Source organism: Urocitellus parryii, chromosome 1 (genome assembly GCF_045843805.1).
Source record: "Urocitellus parryii isolate mUroPar1 chromosome 1, mUroPar1.hap1, whole genome shotgun sequence".
Classification (NCBI taxonomy): Eukaryota; Metazoa; Chordata; class Mammalia; order Rodentia; family Sciuridae; genus Urocitellus; species Urocitellus parryii.
Genome location: NC_135531.1, coordinates 191,745,214 through 191,760,777, shown reverse-complemented (window position 1 = coordinate 191,760,777; position 15,564 = coordinate 191,745,214). Strand labels below are relative to the sequence as shown.

The window sequence follows — 15,564 nt, the reverse complement described above, 5'->3', positions numbered from 1 at the left end:
GAGTAATGCTAACTAGAAAATCTATAGAGCATTAAAAGAAAAAAATTATTGAAAGAAAAAAATCATAAAAGCAATGAAATCAGCAATATTTAAAATTAATTACAAGCCAGGTGCAATGGCACACACTTATTATCTCAGCGATTCTGGTGACTAAGGCAATAGGATCGCAAGTTCAAGGCCAATCTTGGCAACTTAGTGAGGCCCTAAGCAAATCAGCCAGACCCTGTCTCAAAATAAAAATAAATTAATTAATTAATTAAATAAAAAGGGCTAAGAATGTAGTAAAATGTCCATAGGTTCAATCCCCAGTACAAAAAAAAAATTACAAATATTTCCATGTAAAACACTGGAAGCATTGTTAAGTAATTTTAATTTTTGAATATATTTTCTTTTCCATTTATATTCAATAATTTAATACAGTTCTAAATGAACTCACCTGGAGGTTGCTGAGGCCAAAAGTATTGCTGCCAATCCTGAAGCACATAGGTAAATCGAATAGCAATACTAACTGGAGGCAATGGAGTTAAAGGACATCCCTAGGAGATACATGAAAAGACAATACTGGGTCAATGATGAGGCCCTTCAACATCAAAATTTCAAACTTATGGAATGGCTAAAATACTGCCTTTTGGAAACCAGTATTTTCAGCATATAGTATTAAACAATAGTGTGCATAATCCAGTTGTTAAAATGAAAAAGTAAATCACTCAAGTTATTAGACCAAAGGTGCAGAATTTAGGAAATCTAGAAAGAAGACTCCCCTTTCAGGTCTTCGTCTTCCTCCGGAGAGAAGTCTTTTCTGCTGTCCTTTAATAAAGCCTTCTACTTTCCACTCTCAAAAAAAAAAAAAAAAAAAAAAAGGAAGGAAGACCCTAATGTAAGGAACAGTACTGGCAAATGTTAGACCCGGTTTAAAAAAAAAAAAAAAAGGAAAAGTAAACTCTGCAAAGAATCACTGTATAGGGGCTGGGGTTGTGGCTCAGTGGTAGAGCGTTTGCCTAGTATGTGCAAGGCCCTGGGTTCGATCCTCAGCACCACATAAAAATAAATAAAATAAAGGTATCGTGCCCAACTACAACTAAAATAAATAAATGAAAGAATGAATCACTGCATATTTGTTCACATATTTGTGTATACAAGGATCTCTACAATTTTTTCATACTGCTTCCACAAATATTTTCATTTGATGAAAAGGCTGTGTAGCTATAAAAAGAGGGGGAATGCTTTAATGTGGGGGTACACCTATAGTCTCAGCTATTCAAGATCCTTAGGCAGGAAGATTGCTCAAGTCCAGTAGTTTGAGGCCCATCTAGGACTCAATGAGAACCCATCTCAAAACACACATACACAACACTAGGTTTTTTTTTTTTTTTTTTAAAGCCAGAGAACAAATTACTTTAAAATAAAGTTGTTTACACTTCTACCAGGAAAGGATATTAAGCAAAATGATCTTTCAAAATACCTTTTACAGTTTTTTACTATTCATTTCACATACTGACTGGGGGGGTGATCTGTTTTTTAAATAAGGTAAAACTATTTAAAAGTGTTAGGTTTGGGGAGATAGTCTTTCTTTTAAATGAGAATAAACACAAATTAAAGCCAGTCTGGAACATTTTGCCAGAATTTTAGACTAAAACAAACTAATAGATATTCATGCAAAATTGATAGGTCAGTGAATCAATTAATAAGATTTAGATTTATCTTTAATTCACTAAAAATCATAAAAATTAATACTATCTATTAATTTTTATAGAAAATTAATACTATCTATTAATACTATCCATGATCTCAGCTTCCTTTCATAATGTTTAACATACATTAGTAGAACTGGACTTAAATGGGTATAGCAATCACTGAGGGATCTTGTGAAAATACAGATGGAATACCTTTCTCAATATCTAAGTAGTTTACAAGTGCTGCTAATGTTTCTGGTCTGGAGATTTTAAGTTAAGTAGCAAAGTAAAAAGTGACATTTAGCTCAGCAGCAGCATCTACAAATGTCACAGGTAGCTTTAACTGAATACAAGCTCATTCTTAAGTCACAATATAAGGTGTCTACCCCCACTCCCCCCCCCAAAAAAAAAACCCAAAAAACCCCGAATCCAATTTTAAGCTGCTGTGTCCTAGACAAGCAGGGTAAGATGTCATCTTTTTAGTCAGGCCCAGATATCAAATGAACTTTGACCCATAATTGTTGGGACAAGTGCATGGAGTACTGCATACATGGCATATGTTAAGGGCGTCTGAGTGGCAGGCTGCTCCCCTCATGCTAGGCGTGTGGGCGGCAGGCTGCTTAGCCTGTAGGCACAGCCCTGGGTGTGAGGCCATGTGTTGCAGTCCCTGTGCTTCCTCCAAGGCTCACTCCTTGACTGGTCGCTGCAATGGCAGTTAGTAGAAATTGCATTGGTGGCTGCCAGTAATCTGCTTAGCTGCTGCCTGCTTCTATATACATGGTAACTGCACAATAAAATCAGACCTGCTTCCTGCTTGGTCTCCAAAGGTCTTGATTATCAAATATACAGTCACACTCTGATCTACCTGGTTCCGTGGACCTCCTCGCTGGACGAGAGAGCCCAAGCACATAATAAAGTGTAATTTGTCTAGAAACCATAACAACGTCACTTTGATAAATAACCTCTGCTCCAGTCACAAAACAATGTGGACAAATATAGAGAGGTATTAGCAAAGAAACAGCCAGGATTAGACATGACATAAATGTCTTTGTGGACTCTAGAAAAGGTACAAAAACCCAAGGGGATAGTGGGCCTCAAAGCACAAGCCTACTGAGCTAGAGGTATAAAAGAAAACGACAGCATAAGATACAGACTGCATTAGATGCAAGGAACCAAAGGACTATAACCAGAATAAGGGCATTGCATGCCTCTTTGCTTAAGTCAGAGACTGGGCAGGGTATTCCTACTTGGCACTGTGGCTTTATTAGAAGTTATGGACGTTCTCTGTGTGTGTTTGTGTGTGGAGGGGGAGTGGATTACTGTGTGAGAGAGGGAAAAGTCACTTTCACACATGAACAAACAATAGAAGATTCTAATGCTATATATGAAATGGACCCAACATCACTACAGAGCAAGAGACTCCAAACACCACTTTTGTTCTGAAATGTACTATGTAGGTAGGCAACAACCAATAAGATCATCAGATGGATATGAGTGAAAGTAAAAAAAAAATTAAATAAAACATTCAAAATGAGTCTACAAAATGTCCCCAGAATAGGGGAAAAAAATTGAAGTTTTAAGAGACAACTATTCAAATCAACAATCATGTTATAAAACTGAAATATGAGGAAATCTACAAGACTAAGTATTTAAGTTGAAAAAGATTTGAGTTTTTAATATCTAGAGTGTGGCAGAAGAGGATTAAAACTTGCCTTTATGTGACTACAAATAGAAAAACTGGGTCCCTCAAAAAGAAACCTTTTCTAAGAATTAGATCTTTGTGAAATGAAATAAACTGCCAATGAAGATGACTGCCCTGGGGCATGTAAGTAGATGTTAAAAAGCAGTGGGTTTTTTGTTTTTTTTAAATGGTACTGAGGATTGATCCCAGGGCCTTATGCATGCCAACTAAGCAAGCGTTCTATAATTGATCTACATCTCCAACCTGAAAAATACTTTTCATAAAGACAGTTTTATAAAGATAGTAAAAAAAAAAAAGTCACATACAGAGTAGCTTTAACTGTATAGAAAACGTCAAAGTACTCAAACCAGGTGTCAATTATTTTAAGCTCCATTCCTCTCAATTTTTTTTCCCCTGTGGTACTGAGGATTGAACCCACGGCCTTGTACGTTTCAGGCAAGAACTCTACCAACTAAATCCCCAGTCTCAAATCAATTAAAAAAAAAAAAAAAAATATATATATATATATATATATATATATATATATATATATATTAGTTATAACATGGACACAATACCTTTATTTATTTATTTATTATTTTTTATTTATGTGGTGCTGAGGATCGAACCCAGGGCCTCCACAAGTGTTCAAGTGTTCTACTGCTGGGCCACAGCCACAGCCCTCAAATTAATTTTGAGAAAGATTTCATATTAGAAGAGTGAATTTGTTTAAAATTCGGACAGATGATGTGACAACTAATTAGGAACACTTCTGAAAGTACAATCAGCAAATAGTCAAAATCTGAGTCATGCTCCCCAGATCAAGGTAGTCCCTATAACAAAATAAAAAAGTTGAACTATATAAAGGGGTGACAAAAAAGACCTGAAAGTAATGTTCATTAATGCTTTCTTAAGAGGAAGGAATAAAGTAATATTTGCATCAGACCAGAAATTTGACTTTAAAAGTTTAAATATAACTAATGATATCTGATGAAAGAAAGGGAAAACTGGGAGTTGAAATTAATGCATACTTGACTTTCCAAAAAATTTTCCAAAATAATCCAGACAGAATTCAGCAGTATTATATACTTCAGAGCCCAGAAAGTTTTTAAAAACAAAATTACACACATATCTGACATGTTCAAAAGCATATGTTGCTATGATAATTTTTTTGGAGATAATCACAAGAAACTAACAGTAGTTCTTTTGAAGAGAGGGGAGAGGGTAAAAGGAAGTTTTACTTAAGTTTCCTAACTTGGTACACACATTACATATTTTTAGATTACATTACATTTTAGATGGTGTAATCATACCACTACACTAAAAACACATTTTTCTTTTCTTTCTTTTTTTGGGGGAGTGTGTGTGTGCTCGTGCACGCGCGGGATAAAACCCAGGGCCTCATGCATGCTAGGTAAGTTCTAACACTGACCACATCTCCAGCTCAAATTCTAAATGTCTTTCTAACAAACAATAATTGCTAAAAGAAATTCCAGTAATCTTTTCACATTTTTTTCCTTTAAAAAATTTGAGAACCTTCAAAAAAGCAATATAATGAACACCATATGACTTTCACCAAGTTTTTCAATTATTAACACATATGCATGTGTGGTTTTTTTTTTTGGCTGAAACTTTTTAAAGTAAAGCTGTAAGGCATCATGACAGTTCATCCCCAAACACTTCAATAATTCCTAAGAACAAGGACATTACCCTACATAAACATAACACAGTTTAACATTGATACTATTTTCTAGTAGACTGTGTTGATTTTAAAATTGTCTCAATTATCCCAAATCAGGTCCTTAATGGCTATATTATTTTGATCAAGTATCCAGTCAAGAATCATGCATTGCATTTAGCTGTCATGCATCATTAATTTTTTTTAATATTTATTTTTTAGGTGTAAATGGACACAACACGATGCCTTTAATTTTTGTGTGATGCTGAGGATCAAACCCGGGTCCCATCCGTGCTAGGCGAGTGCTCCACCGCTGAGCAACAATCCCAGCCCCATCATTAATTTTTAAACAGCTCTCAGCTTTTATTTTGCCTACCACTGACATTTTGAAGATACTGACATTTTAGTGCTCCCTTCAAAATATGTCATGGTTTCCTCATTCAATTAATGGTAAACATTTTGGCAAGAATGCAACACAGGGGGCTGGGGTTGTGGCTCAGTGGTAGTACATTCCCCTACCATGAGTGGGGCCCTGGGTTTGATCCTCAGCGCCATATAAAAAACAAATAAAATGGAGGTATTATGTCCAACTACAACTAAAAAATAATTTTTTTTTTTTAAAAAGAGAATGCAACACAGGTTATGATGTATGCTGTTCAGTGTTATGTCAGGAAACACATATTAGTTTGTTGTTTTAATTAATTTTTTAACATACATAAAACATTATTGATGTCAATTTGTTAATCAAATTTGATCACTTATATGAGATGGTGTCAACTTTTAACCCTCAAAATCCTAATTTTTCCCCAAAAGCAGCATTTGCAACTCCTCGATATTTCTGTGACAGTGTTTTTATAGAACACGAAAGATATTCAGCACATCCCAGTTAGCCCTGCAGGTCTCAGTCATAGAATATAGAAGAGATTAAACCAAAAAATCAAATCACGACTTGAAAAAAATAATTCAGAACTCAAAGGAAGCACTCATAGTCAATGCCCCAAACAAGCAGCCACCTGAAGCCACTTAGCTGGGAAGACTGTCAACAACACTTAGAGGACAAGGAGTGAAACACAGGCAATAAATATTAACAGACTGAACAAACAAAATTAGTTCCTAATTGGGCATTTTATTTATTTAAACATACTCTAGTTTTCTTCTAATCAATTACATTATTGATAGTGTAGAGAAATGTTTCTATAAGTTCAAATTACTACCACTTTTATCTGGCTCTGAAGTAAGACCGACAACATCAATGCCAACTTACAATCTTTGATTTGAAGATATCCAGTAGACCCGATAAATGAGTGTACTGATTTGGTACTTTTCGAAGATGAACCATTTCAAAATCAGTTCGGATACCAGGACCTTGACATTCTCCAACATACATTCTTCGCCATTTATGATGAATTTGCACAAAGAGTGGTACTTGACTGCAGGTGATTAAATAGGAATAAAATACAAGTTCATTAAACATTGAATAACTCCTAAACCTTAAAATTTTTCCTGTGTCATTTTAATCTCAAATATTTAAAAGTAGATTCTCATTTACCACAAAGATACTTATAGTTCCTGTTCTCTTTACGCTAATAAACTGGAAACTATCTTCTAGTGGTACTTGAGTCTGAAACTTTTCTGTTTAAAAATGGGTAAAAGTCATAAAAACCAGCATGAAAAATTTCTTGAGTAACAGCAATTGTATCATATTAGTCTTTCCAATTTCATATTAAAACCTGATTCACAAGTATTAAACGATTCAAATTAAATCAACTTCGTGATAAATATTTCTCACTATCATGTAGAGTTGATCCTCATCATTCCGATTTTAATAATTGCAAAGTTGCCTACTTACTAAATTTATTTGTCACTCCAAAATCAATACTCACAGAAAATTTATAGACATATGCTGAACTTCAAAATTTTTAGTCACCTAACAATGCATATTCTCAGCTGAATTTAAGTTAATGTTCTGCCTTCTTGTTTAAACTGACTGTAAACAAGTATCCTTTTCATGATCTATTTAGTATCATGTGTGTGTTTGTTGATGATTTCAAATCTTTAAAATCCAAGCATAGTTCTGGAGGTATAGTGTTCCTAAGTACAAGAAAATTGTGATATGTATATGTCTATTTTTTTTTAGTTGTAGACGGACATAATACCTTTATTTTATTTATTTTTATTAATGCTGAAGATCTAACCCAGTGCCTCATATGTGCTAGGCAAGTGCTCTACCACTGAGCTACAACCCCAGCTCAGTGATATGTCATATAGACAGAATCACGTGTTAGGCAAGTTTCATTCTGGATGAGAATATAGGGATATTGGCTTCGAGTTCAATCCTACTAAATCAATAATTTGTATTATAGCAGAACAACTTACAATAGCTAAGCTGTGGAACCAAACTAGATGCCCTTCAACAGATAAACAGATATAGAAATTAGGATATATATACACAATGGAATTTTACTCAGCCATAAAGAAGAATGACTTTTTGACATTTTCTAGGAAATGGATCTGGAGACTATCATGCTAAGTGAAATAAGCCAATCTTAAAAACCAAAGGTCAAGTGTTTTTGCTGATATGTGGAAGCTAAACCACAATAAAATGGGGTGGGTAGAAAAGTTTAGTAGACTAGATGAAGGGGAATGATGGGAAGGAGGGAATAGGAATAGAAAAGACAGCAGAATGAATCTGATGGAATTTTCTTATGTACATCTATGAAAATATCTAAGTGAATCTCACCAAGAATGGGCTTCTAATTAGAGTAAGATATAATCCCTTCTTATATAATTTTATCAAAATGGATTCTACTGTCATGTATAACGAAAAAGAATGAATAAAAAAAAATAAACATAAATAAACAGAAAAAAACATAAAACCAGGTATTTCTCCCAGGAGCAATGGTTCAGGTTTTAATAATTCAGTGTGATTACTTTATAAACATAACTACCTTGAATAATAAGAACAGGCTATATAAATACATTCCCAAGTTAATATTGCTACGTTAGTAAATATTTTAGTCGTTCCTTTCATTTAGAAAAGTCTAGATTATTCCTGTAGGGTATACTATGAATTATATACACTCTAATACATTTTTTTTCTAGCAAGTTTACATTTTGAATCTTGTAGTATATTTGATATGCAAATGAAATACAATTAAGCAAGTTCCATGTTGTTAAATACTTCCATTTAAGAATAGGGTCTAAAAGCACTTAAAAATAAGTTTCTGAAAAGTTACTCCAAAACTTGTCTCAATTTATCCTCAAAATTTAAAATTAGATACTGAAGTACAATTTAATAAACTAAATTTGTGAAAGCAAAGCAAAAAACTAATATAATTTATTCTTCATTTCAAGTATGCGTTGAATACTTTAATATAATTTCCTTTAGAAATGAACTTTAAAAAGGTCTTAATTCTGTCCTTATATACCAAATTCCATTAAAACAATATGTAAGTATATATACTAGTTTTCTATTTTTAATAAAAAAGTATCATTTAGTCATTTACCTTCATAAATTATCACTAAAAATAGTTTTTAGCTTATTGTCTAGGTTTATCAAAATGTCCACTTACCAGCCAGTGTTTCCCAAAGCAATAGAAACAGAACTCAGAAGAAGGTTGCACTTAGATTCACTGAGAACTGCATCACTGTGTGCAGCAGGAGCAATCACCACAAACTCACGTAGGCCATACCTTAAAGAAACAAACACTGCATTAAGTAGAAAATTTCAAGATACAAAAATCTATTAACTGAAAAACATACAAAATTCTCCCTATAGGGAACTGAAGTCAAATTTGTACTAAAGCTACCCACCCCACTTCTATCCACCCACCTGAGGCAATTGAACCTGAATTTTCTTTAAGAAGCACTTTCATCATCTATCTACTAATCCTATATTTTTACAAATTAGAAGCAATTTGCTGGAATCACAAAGATCATTAAATAACATTTTTGTCTTAAAAGTTTACAACATAAAAGAAGAAAGCAAGCAATGAAATCTTGCTTTAAATAACTGACAACTGTGTCCATCAATGTGGAAAGAAAATAATTATCAGCTATGATGTACATGTGCTGTCTAAAAATGAGAACACAGTTACCAAGCATCCTAATTCTTGTATTCTTTTACTTGGTAACACATATTTCCCAGGAGTCACAAAATTATCAGAAAACAGCTTATTCTTGCTATGGCATCCAAATTAACAAAAACATCTTAGTTGCCAAGTCATTTAAAACCACAAATTTACTGTTACACTTTTTTTTAAAAATGTAAGGTCAAGTTAGTGACTGTTTTTGCCTACTGAAAATTCATCTCCTAGCCATTCCTCAATGTATTTTCATTTTATCATTTTTTAAATAAAATTTAAGAAATGCATTATTTGTTTGCCTGGTTTATTTTAATCTCTGGACATGTAGTTATAAAGGCTTATTTTAATGAATATTTTCCTTTAGAAATACTCCAAAGGGCAGTAAATCAACATTTTTAAAAAGTCTAATTCATAATCTACTTGATAATACTATGGTTTTCAGATAATTTGAGGGTATCCCTGAGGATTCTTATGTCAGGAGCTTGGTTCACAATGTGATACTGTTGAAAGGTGATAGGACCTTTATGAAGTAGGGCCTATTGGAAGATTCCAAATTGGTCCCTCTTTCCTACTCTGTTTCCTGTCTCTCCGTGTGATCTTTCCCTCTCACATGTGCTCCTACCATTGTGGTACCATCTACTGTAAGGTGATATGGTCTAGGGAACTCTCATTGAACTGGCATTATGCTGCTTGGACTTTCAATCCCCAGACCCATGAGCTAAACAAACCTCTTTATAAGTATCTAGCCTCAAGTGTTTATTATAGTAAAGAAAAATGGACTAATACAGATGAAAAAACATATTTTCATCTTCTCAGTTCACCTCCATCCTCCTACCCCTGACATCAAAATTATGTAGAGACAGCAATAAATAACTGAAAGAACCCAGAGCTGTGAATTATAAGCTCTATGGGTCTTTAAAAATAGTTTTCATTTCTTCAAATGTCCTTGAAGGAAAACATGCCATCCCAACACTAGTGTGAAACCACTATCAATAATTTATTGGCATTCTTCCAGAAATAGTCCATCTGCCCACAGCCATCCTGTTTCCAAGTAAGATCATACTATACATACATCTGTACCTTCTTTTTAAATTTTTTTTTAGTTGTAGATGGACTCAATTCCTTTATTTTATTTACTTTTTATTTTTATGTGGTACTAAGGATTGAACCCAGTGCCTCATAAGTGCCAGGCAAGCACTCTACCACTGAGCTACAACTCCAGGCCCTGTACCTTCTTTTCATAAAGAAACCAATCCCTTCTTCATTAGTACTTTATTTCTATTTTTATGCTGTTGCAATAACAATGCAGTGGATTATTTCCACAAATATATCTGTATGGAAAGTTGATGGATATAAGAACATTTGCATCTTTAACACTGATCGATACTGCCAAACAGTTATTACTGTTGCTATCCAAACTGAACTTTTTTTTTTTTTGAAATATGCCTTCTACTCCCTGTGCTTGTTTCCTCTGTTTTTAAGGCCCCCCTGCCCCCCCTGCCACACACACACTCTATTGTCATCACTGAATATCCAAATCCGAATCCTTTTTAAAAGATTTTTCTCAAATACTACCCTCTCATCCTTATTATATGTACTCCCTTCTCTGAATCTTAGTATCTTTTTCCTATTATTATGGTCTTTAAAGTGTCAAGGTAAGCAATTGATTAATTTTCATTCATAGGTCTATCTACTTGAGATCTAAGAGTATACTTGCATCAAATCAACAAACATTAGTAGAGGTGTTTTTCAAAAAAGAAAGCAAAGCCCTTAACAAAAAGCAAACAGCAAGATTTTAAAATGGACAAAGGACTAGAATAGACATTATTCCAAGGAAGATAAAAAATATGGCAAATAAGCACATGAAAAGATGTTCAACGTCACTAATCACTAGTGGGAATGCAAATCAAAGCCATTGTAAGATACCACTTCACATATATTAGGATGACTATAGTAACAACAACAACAACAACAACAACAAAAACCCAGAAAACAAGTGTTGACAATGATAAAGAGAACTGGCAAAATGTAACTTGCACTTTGTTGGTAGAAATATAAAATGGTACAACTGCTGTGGAAAACAATATGACAGCTATTTTAAAAATTAAACATGAATTATCATTTATTCTAACAATTCCACTTCTGGGTATATATTCAAAAGAATCAAAAGCAGACACTCTCATGCTTGGATTGTTCACAATAGCTAAAACAGAAATGCCCCAAATGCCCATAAACAAATGAATGGATAAACAAAGTGTAATATATCCACCCAATGGAATATTATTTAACCTTAGAACAGAATGAAATTCTGATACATGCTACAACATAATAGAATCATGAAGACATTTTGTTAATGAAATAGGCCAGTCTCAAAGAGGGCAGATATTGTATGATTCTAATTTTATGAAGTATCTAAAGGAATCTAGTTCACAGAGATAGAAACAGACTCACAGAATTGTTAATGAATTTTTGACAAAAGTACAAAGGCAATACAATGGAAAAAAATAAGTCTTTTCAACAAAGGGTGCTGAAACAATTGGGCATCCACATGCAAAAAACAATAAATCTGGACGTAGAACTTACATTCTACAAAAAAACTAACTCAAAGTGGATCACAGACTAAAAAGCACAACACAAAACTATAAAACTCCCAGAAGATAACAAAAGAAAATCTAGATGACCTTTCTTTGTCAATGGTTTTTCAGACACAATATTAAAGACAAAAATCCATGAAAGAATCAATAACATGGACTTCAGGAAAATTAAAAATTCTGCTCTGCAGAAGATACTGTTAAGAGAATGAAAAGGCAACCACAGTCAGAGAGGAAATATTTGCAAAAGACATACCAGAAAAGAACTGTTGTCCAAATTATAAAAATTTTTAAAAAGATCCTCCTTAAAACTAAAACTAAGAATATAGCAGCTCAATTCACAATAGTCAAACTATGGAACCAACCTAGGTGCCCTTCAACAGATGAATGAGCAAAAAGAAAATGTGGTATACATATACACAACGGAATACTACAGCCCTAAAGAAGAATGAAATTATGGCATTTGCTGGTAAATGGATGGAACTGGAGAGTATCATGCTAATTGAAATAAGCCAGTCCCCCCCAAAATCAAAGGCAGAATGTTCTGATATGTGGATGCTAACCCACAAGGGAGGAGAAGATCAGACGTTCACTGGACTAAACAAAGGGGAATGAAGGGAAGGGATGGGGAAGGGGATGGGAATAGGAAAGACATGAATCAGAATCTTTCCTATCCTGAAATATAAATACACAAACAATGTAAATCCACATAATGTACAACCACAATAAGATCCTAATTGAAACAAATTATACTTACTCTATGTCTGTATAATATTTCAAAATATATTCTACTGTCACGTAAAAGTAATTTAAAAAAAGAATATAGAACTGGGGTTATAGCTCAGTGGCAGAGCACTTGTTTAGAACATGTGAAGCACTGGGTTTGATCCTTAGCACCACATAAAAGTAAATAAATAAAATAAAGGTACTCTGTTCATCTACAACTAAAAAAATTTTAGTAAAAAACAAACAATTCACTTAAGAATATATCAAAAGCCAGGCACAGTGGCGCATGTCTGTAATCCCAGTAGCTTGGGAGGCTGAGGCAGGAATCGCAAGTTCAAAGCCAGCCTCAGCAAGAGTGAGGCACTAAGAAACTCAGTGAGACCTTGTCTCTAAATAAAATACAAAATAGGGCTGGGGATGTGGCTCAGTGTTCGAGTACCCCTCAGTTAAATCCCTAGTATCCTCCCCAAAAAATAGATCATAGACTTTAAACAGGCAGCTCCCAAAGAAGATATATAGATAGCAAATAAGCACATAAAAGGATGCTCTACATCATATGCTACGAGGAAAATGCAATTAGAGAAACAATTACACACCTATCAGAATGGTCAGAATCCAGAACTCCCCAATTCCACCAAAATGTTGGTAAGCATGTAGAGCAAAAGGAACTCACTCACTGCTGGTGGAAATGGTACAGCCACTTTGGAAGACAATTTGGCAGTTTCTTACAAAACTACACATTCTTACCAAATGATCATGTTCTTTGGTATCTATCCAAAGGAGCTGAAAACTAAAATACACACACACACACACACACACACACACACACACACACACACACCCTGCATCTTACTCTATGCAGTTAAAAGAGGCTGGGCAGCAGCTTGGCTTTGCTTAGAAATTTCTTTTACAAGATATACTACTTTGTCACAAATTATGCCTTCCATAATGTACTAGGGCACAGAAATAATTCTGCAAACTTATTTGCAACTATATAACAAGGATGGTTTTTATTCCAGTTTCTAATACCTTCTTCATAATTTCCATGAGGCCTCATCATGATGGCCTTTGTGTTCTTATTTTTATCAACACTGTTCATGACCACATAAGTAATCTCTAAGAAATTCCAGGCTTTTCTCTAGTCTTTTCTGGAGTCCTCATCAGAACCTTCATTAACATTCTGTTCACCACAATAGAAGATTTATAGCTTGTTTCTCCAAATTCTTATAGTTTCTACCCATTATGTAATTCCAAAATTACTTCCACATTTTCAGATATATTTTATAGTAATGTTCCACTTCGCCAGAACCAGTTTTCTGTCCAAGTCCAATAGAATACTTGAGACTGATACTTTATAAAGAACAGAGATTTATTTCTCACAATTCTGGATACTGTAAATTCCAAGATCAAGGTGCCAGCATCTGGCAAAGGTATACCACTGTGTCACAACAGGAAGAGAGTATCACCTATGATGAGAATGAGGGAGCATATAAGTCCAGGTCTCTCCTTTTAATAAATCCACTAACGCCACCATAGGAGCCCTACTTTCATGATCTCATCTGACCTTAATTACTTCCCAAAGACCCTAGCTCCAAATAATGATCAATGTATTAATTTGGGGATTGTTTCCAACAAATGAATTTTGGGGGACACAGTTGAACCATAGCACTAGCCCAGTAATTCAAATTTATTAGGAGCTCAGATGTATCCCCACAAGTAAAAATCTCACTATAATACTTTTAAATGAACTGTTTTATATAATATATTATACATGTATACTAAATTTAAGTATAAACATTCCTTAGTATACCATCCTTCAACAAAGAAAGATAAGATAATAACCATTCATTTTTGGTGTTGTTTGAAAATGCATTTTTCCTGCTCCACTAAAGACCCAAAGCAACAACTAAAGATTAACCAATATTGACATGTGTGTTGTTAATCTCACACAGGCAAATCGTAGCACCATACTACCTACTTTGAATGCTACCATTTTACAACCTTCAACTTTAGATATATATTCAAAGTCTCTTCAAATAGTACAAAGAATATATGCATAAATACTAGTATCAACAAAAATGGTGGTGAAAAACAATTTTTTAAAAAAACCTGTCTCTTAGACACAAATACCTAGAGCTTACAAAATTCCTGGGAAGTTGGAGTTATTCAGTAAACAATTCCTGTTTTTAATTGCATCTTGAGTGTTCTTTAAATATTGCAAAATGCATCTTTAACATAATCTGTTCAGGTTAATTCTGGTAAAATCAATAATTTTACAAAATACAGCTACATTTCCTCTCCTTTTTCCTCATGTAATATTAATATTGTCATATGCATTACATGTTATATATATGAAAGAAACCCAAAAATACAGTGCCATAATTATTGCTTAAGGAATCTTATTTTTTTAATTAAGAGAATATCTCTTTTGAATGTACATATTTCCAATGCTTTTCCTTCCTGTGGATTCAAGTTACCATCTTTTTCCCGTTAGTACTACCTATAGGCAGGTCTATCTGGAATAAATTCTTGCAGTGTTTACATGACATCAATATTGGATCTTTATTTTTGAAAAAGTGTTTTGCTGTATGTTGAATTCTTGGTTGACAATTTTTTCTTTCAACACTCAGAATATTGCAACACCCTCTAGCTTCTATTGTTTCTGATGGAAACTCAGTAGTATTATCTTTTGGATGTAACAATTTTTCCCTTGCTGCTTAAAATTTTGTCTTAGGGATTCAGCAGGGCCTATACTGTGCCTATGTGTGGTTTTCTTCATGTTATCCTACTTAGGATTCACTGAGATTTCTGGATTTCTCAAGGAATGTTTTCTATCAAATCTGGGAAGCCATTATGTCTTCTAATTTGCTTTTTCTTCTGGAACTCTCATTACTTGCATGCTTTGGGACACTTAACACTGACCCACAGATCTTTGAAGTTCTGTTCATTTTTCTCTACACTTTCTTTTTTCTTTCTTTTTGGATTGAATAATTTCTGTTCATCTTTCAAGTCTACCAACTTTTTCTCACTCCTACCATCTCATTTGTTTTTCAGCTCAACTGATCAAAGTTTATTTCAGTTATACTTTTTTAAAATATTTTTTTACTCAGAAAATGTTTATGGTAATGAC

The 15,564-nt window shown here is 33.8% G+C and overlaps 1 protein-coding gene across 4 annotated transcripts in view; it reads right to left on the bottom strand.

Annotated features, from left to right (window-relative positions):
• Nucleotides 1–15,564, bottom strand: part of Rab3gap1 (RAB3 GTPase activating protein catalytic subunit 1) — a 92,741-nt gene that overhangs the window by 43,673 nt on the left and 33,504 nt on the right. For all 4 annotated transcript variants that reach the window (XM_026388337.2, XM_026388352.2, XM_026388355.2 and 1 more), the window contains exons 6-8: nt 8,605–8,724; nt 6,297–6,462; nt 437–536 (exon numbers count right to left, since the gene is read on the bottom strand). In XM_026388337.2, coding sequence (XP_026244122.1) covers nt 437–536; nt 6,297–6,462; nt 8,605–8,724 — 386 coding nt within the window. The remainder of the gene's footprint in view (nt 1–436; nt 537–6,296; nt 6,463–8,604; nt 8,725–15,564) is intronic.